This window comes from Montipora foliosa, chromosome 6 (genome assembly GCF_036669935.1).
Source record: "Montipora foliosa isolate CH-2021 chromosome 6, ASM3666993v2, whole genome shotgun sequence".
In the NCBI taxonomy this organism is placed as follows: domain Eukaryota; kingdom Metazoa; phylum Cnidaria; class Anthozoa; order Scleractinia; family Acroporidae; genus Montipora; species Montipora foliosa.
In genome coordinates, this window is record NC_090874.1 from 17,897,804 (window position 1) to 17,903,438 (window position 5,635).

Genomic DNA, 5,635 nt, shown 5'->3' on the forward strand with positions numbered 1-5,635 from the left:
TTTACAAGATAATTCGTATATATATATATATATATATATATATATATAACTATCAATACAATGATTCTTTGTAGATTACATGTTCGTTACAAGTACGTAAAATTCAAACGAACCAACAATATTATAGAGAACACAACTGACATAACGGTAAAAGTTTAAAAGTGTAATGCTAAACTGACATGATCAACTTGTTTGTTAAGTTCGGGTTTCAACCGCTCAATATGGAAGCTCTCCTTGGTTTTGAGTTGATAGAAAGAAGTAGCATTATCAATAATTTTGAAGCAAGAAACATCACAATTATCGTGACAATTTTTAGAAAAACTAAGATGCTTGAAAATATGACAATTTTTGTCCCGGAAAAGGTGCTAATTTAGACGTGTGTAGAAATGCCTGTTGGTTTCACCAACGTAGCGAGCACCACAGCCCGCACAAGTAAATTTGTATACAACACGTGATTTGAGAGAATCCGGAATGAAATCCTTTGGATTAAAAATGTTGCATAGTTTGAATGGAGAGAAAATTACTTTAACATTTAAATCCTTGCAATACTTGTTGATAATAGATGAAATTTTCTTTCTGGTATAAGATGAATAGAAACCGATGTAAGGTAGTTTGTAAAAATGGTAGTTGGATACGGATCCGAAAATTCAAAAGTGTGGTTGTATTTTTAAAATATTACTTTAATTTACCTGTGACGTCAACAATTTGATTGAGTTCCATTTTGTCCTTATCGAAATGATGATTGGTCGTAGCTCGCAACAGGAACGACAGAGAATGGTGCAGATAGATTACGCTCTTTTAAAAATGCTTCTTTCCTTTCTTTGGCATAATATTCATTTAATTAGTTCTTGAGAATCATTATTTATTGTTTTGGTCGAGTTCTTAATCAGTTGAAAGTCTACACGCCAATTATTTCTATATCTATGAGCAAAACGAGATTGAACACTATTCGGACCAAGAATTCGGTTATTTTATTTAACTCTCATTTATTATGCATATAGGTGCTTGTTCTACAATTTATTCAGGTAAACAGGTGATGTAATTAAATGCATGGAGTATTATCGAACGCGACGAACTTTCATGACTTTTTCCCTGCAAAATGCAATCAGATCCAATGTCAACGACCGCGGTCTCAAACTCTTAGCCCTTGCTCGTCAAGAGAAAAGGGAGATCAGGGGAAATAAAAAGGCCGAAATTTGTAAGTCTGTTTCCCATAAAACTCGCAACTACAAGTCATCGTATAGAGTCGTTGGACGGTGATAAGATGGCATTGTGTAAAGGTGCCTGAAAGCTCGTGAGATCAATCGTGCGCACTGCTGACTCGCACTTCAGGGAGGGATGAACTACGTTTCTATTTAATCTAAAAGTTGCTGAAAACTGAAATTTACACCTCGACAAGCAAAAGAGTATGAGCGGACAGCTGGTGGCCCAGTTTCTTTTTTTAGATTCATGCCTTTAATTATTAATTTATGGGTTAGCGTGACCTAGTAGGAGGCACAATGAGTTGTTTGGCTGCTGAAAAGGCTCAATACATGGCAGGAAACCTGATCTAAATATAGACGATCGAGGAAAACGTTACCATCTTGGACAAAATAAAATGAAGAGTACCCCCCTCCCTCCAAAATCAATGATGAATCCGCTCGCAAGTTGAAGCTCGCCACAGTTTCATCATTGAAATTGGGGGATGCAAGGGGAAGAGGGGTGGTCTTCATTTTCCATGTGAACTCTGCAAGATTGCAGCTCCAAGGTGAAAGACATTCAAGTTGTAGGCTCGCATGGCCCGGACTGGCTATCACTTTCCGTAGCTCTTGTTCTCTCCAATGGCCGTGCTCATTGATTCGAGTGATGGTTTCTCATGATTCGGTATTACTAATTTTATACAGCAGTTAAGGGGGCTGTGTCAAGTAATTTAGCCAAACTTAGCGACTGGGAACTATGCCTGGTAACCAAAGTAAAGGGAAAAGGTAAAAATAACTACTTAGAACATTGACGGAAGGATGGAACATTGATGTAAGGATGGGTGAGATTGAGGAAGATTAAAAGGTATTGCATTGAGGTTTTTGAAAAGTGTTCAGCCTAAAAGTTCTTCAATCAAGCAAAAAATCTTTATTTCAGTACACGGAAAACTCTTCAGGATTTCTAAAACATCATAAAATATATACATTATCTATCACTCTACACTTTTCAAAGTCTTAAACGACATTTTTTTTGTATATCGAGTAGGGGCAAACAAGTGGTAAAACTACACAAAATTAATAGGCAAATTCCCAGTTTATGTGTGCTTCCTCTTCAAAGCGATTCTAAGTGCGAAGTTTTTCTTATGAAAATTAGTTTTCATTCATGTGTGAAGTAGAAGTAATTACCATCACAAAAATTTCGCATTTAGACTTGCTTTGAAGAGGAGGCAGACATGAACTCGGAAATGACTTATTGCACTGTCGTGATCCAGCACCTTTCACTCGTGCTACAATAGCCTGACGTTCACCTGCATTGTCATACCCAGAGGCCATGATTGCTTCGTCACCTGACTGGGGAGGACAATCGCTGGCTGATTCAGATATTAATAGACTCTTGATTCCTCTGCGAAGTCTCAGGTATGTTAGTGGTTCAGGATGCAGGGATGGCGCAAGGATGGCGCCGGGATGGCGCAGGGATGGCGCAGTGGTAAGAGCACTCGCCTCTCACCAATGTGGCCGGGGTTCGATTCCCAGACTCGGCGTCATATGTGGGTCAAGTTTGTTGGTTTTCTACTCTGCACAGAGAGGTTTTCTCCGGGTACTCCGGTTTCCCGTCTCCTCAAAAACCGACATTTTACTATATTTAATTTCATTGTTCATTTCAATTTACAGTGTCCCCAATCAGTGCTCCAGCGCTAGAACGACTAGACACTTAAATAAAGTTCCTTTCCTTTCCTTTTCCTTTTTTTCCCATTCTCGTTCGCAGACTCTGCTTTTGTTTTGGTGACCGCCAAGAACACGGACTCTGGCCGCAACCAAAAGTACGTACTGTCGCAGTAATGGTATAATGTTTAACCGTTGACGACCGTTACTGTTTTAAATTTCCGAGAATGCGCACAAGAGCCGGAAGTCCGTGATTCGCGGACTTAATTAATAACAATAATAATAATAATAATAATAATAATAATAATAATAATAATAATAATAATAATAATAGTTTTATTTCTATTGCGCCAGCTACATTATAATATGATCACGGGCGCGATCCTGCTTTGGCTGCGGCAAGAGTCTGTCTTCTTGGTAGGAGTCCATGAGTATTCATGGCTCCTGCTGCTGACCAAAAGAACCGCGGGCTCTGGGCACGAGAATGAGCTGTTGTTCCAAAACAACGCATTTTTCAGAACGGACCTTCATTTCCGCTGCTAGCCGAAAGAATCTAATTCTCTAAGGACGAAAAATGATTTACCTGTTCAAAAGTCGTGATTGAGATTAAACAAAGCTTGCCAATAAGGAAGCAGCAGAACTTGTGGACCTCTCTCCCGTCTCCCACTATAACAAGGTCGTTCTACTCTTACTGATGTTCTCTCCTTGTCAAGTAATTAGAGCGGAAAAACATTATCAAAGACGCTTATCAAAGACTCGAAAATACCTTAAGTCTCTAGTCGGAAGTTAATCGTATGGAGCAAACATTTTCATGTCTTTGACACAACGCGTCGACTTGTTTTTTTATGCCACAGAGTGAATCACTCTTTGATGGATTCTCTTTCAGCAAACGCCAAGGGTCTTTTATCCGGCGACCACTCCGACTTTCGGAGTGAAATTTCTCCTAAAAATGTAATGAGTCATACATTTATTCATTAATTCATATTTTACAGAAATGTAATCAAGGGAAAAGCAAGCCATATAGAGGCAGTCAGCATAAAATACGGGGTTTTTTTTGTGAACTTGTAGTAGTATTTATATCGAAAAAACATTCGTGAATATGATTCGGTTCAATGGTGTGGAAAGTGAATCAAAGAAAGGCAAACGTATGTGAGACAAAAAAGCTTGGAGAAAGTCTTAAATACTCAACACATATTTAAATCACAAGCTTTTCACTCAACAGAAAGCAACCACAAAGTGAGTTCATTCGGGCAACTTCGGAACCGATATCCCCTGCGCTGAGGGTCCTGGGTATGGAAACGTACCTTTCTCGTGTCCTTTTTCACTATCTTCCATTTTTCTGTTCATGCATCGTCCCTGAAACCATCCCCGAGCCACATCAATAGTGAGGATCACGAGGGTCAGTCCACAGAAGCCAAACACGATTCCAGCAAAAACTGGCCAATTTTGTGAGCTGAGTTCGTGGCTTTTGGATCCCGCCGCGTTTCCTGCTCCCTTAAGCTTCTGCATGGGAGGTAAAATGTAAGACCATGCTTAACAAAAGCTGCAGGAACTTTCCACGGAAATATCAGAATTAGGCTTAATCAAGAGAATACGAGGCAAGAGAGCGAATCCCTCCGCCCCGAGAGAACTATTTCAAGTTTGGTTTTTGCTGCCAAGGTTCTATGTCCATAACCGCGCTGTTCACTTTGTTACTAACCGAGCGATAAAGTGTCGTCCTTGAAGTATGACACTTTGTTATATGGAAAGCGGTTCTAGGGCTAAAAGGAGCACTCTGATTGAAAACAACAAGTAAATTAAAGCAAAGTGACACACTATGGGCGCCTTCCTTTTGTCAGAAATGGCCGGTCAGACCCAATAGTTTGCAGAGAAAATGCAACAAGTTGAAGGAACACTTGCATGATTATCCCCCCCCCCCATTCTTCTGGAGGAGCATATATCATCCCCGACGTGTGTTATTTTGAATTAGTTGTAGTTCTGTCAAATGAAAAGCGCCCTATAACACCAAACCGATGTGGCCAACACGTCACGCATGCCCACAACCATTTCACCGCATTCAATGGAAGCCATGGACACCTGTTTCGGCCTTATTAGGTCTCACCAGGATGACATAACCAACTTACCAGACTTGGGGTTTTAGGCACCCAATTAAGTGGCAGCCCCACATAACGAATGCGGTAAGAGAATCACCCCCGCCTGGTAAGTTGGCTATTCTCAATTCTCAAACGCATAAAACACATCTTCTTGCACCCAAAATTTTGCATAATCGGTGTTTTCGATTTCTCTTGAGACTTGAAGATGTCCCAAGAGAAATCGAAAACAATGCCTCTGCCAAATTTGAGGGGTAAAACAGGTGCATTATGGGAGTTTTGAAAGTTGAGAATGCCACGCTGATGTGGTCTAACAAGGCCGAAACAGCTTTCCATGGCTGCCAATGAACCGGGTGAAATGGTTGTGCGCATGCGTGACGTATTGTCACCTTGATTTTTTTTTTGCTTGATTGCCTGGTTTTTGGTTGGGATTTTACAGTACAGACCATTACCATGTTAATGGTCCGTTTCCGTACTTTGTACGCTGCTTTGTATTTGCTACCCATATATTAAATCACTAAAGCAAAAAAACATATATATATATCTAGGCATATGCATCTCAGAATTAGTATATGAGGATAAAATTTGGAAAGGAATCGAGTGCGAAGTACTTTTGTTCAGTGCTGTCTTAATTTGGTTTAAGCCCTGGGGCCCGTTTCTCGAAAAGTCACGATATCTTTTCGGGCCCGAAAAGCCATTTACGAA

At 40.1% G+C, this 5,635-nt stretch overlaps 1 protein-coding gene across 1 annotated transcript in view; it reads right to left on the reverse strand.

Moving 5' to 3' along the window:
• Window positions 1-2,127: 2,127 nt before the first annotated feature.
• LOC138008785 (uncharacterized) overlaps window positions 2,128-5,635 on the reverse strand; it is a 30,079-nt gene continuing 26,571 nt past the window's right edge. The window contains exons 6-7 of the mRNA XM_068856085.1: window positions 4,145-4,343; window positions 2,128-3,783 (exon numbers count right to left, since the gene is read on the reverse strand). Coding sequence (XP_068712186.1) covers window positions 3,701-3,783; window positions 4,145-4,343 — 282 coding nt within the window. The 3' untranslated portion in view covers window positions 2,128-3,700. The remainder of the gene's footprint in view (window positions 3,784-4,144; window positions 4,344-5,635) is intronic.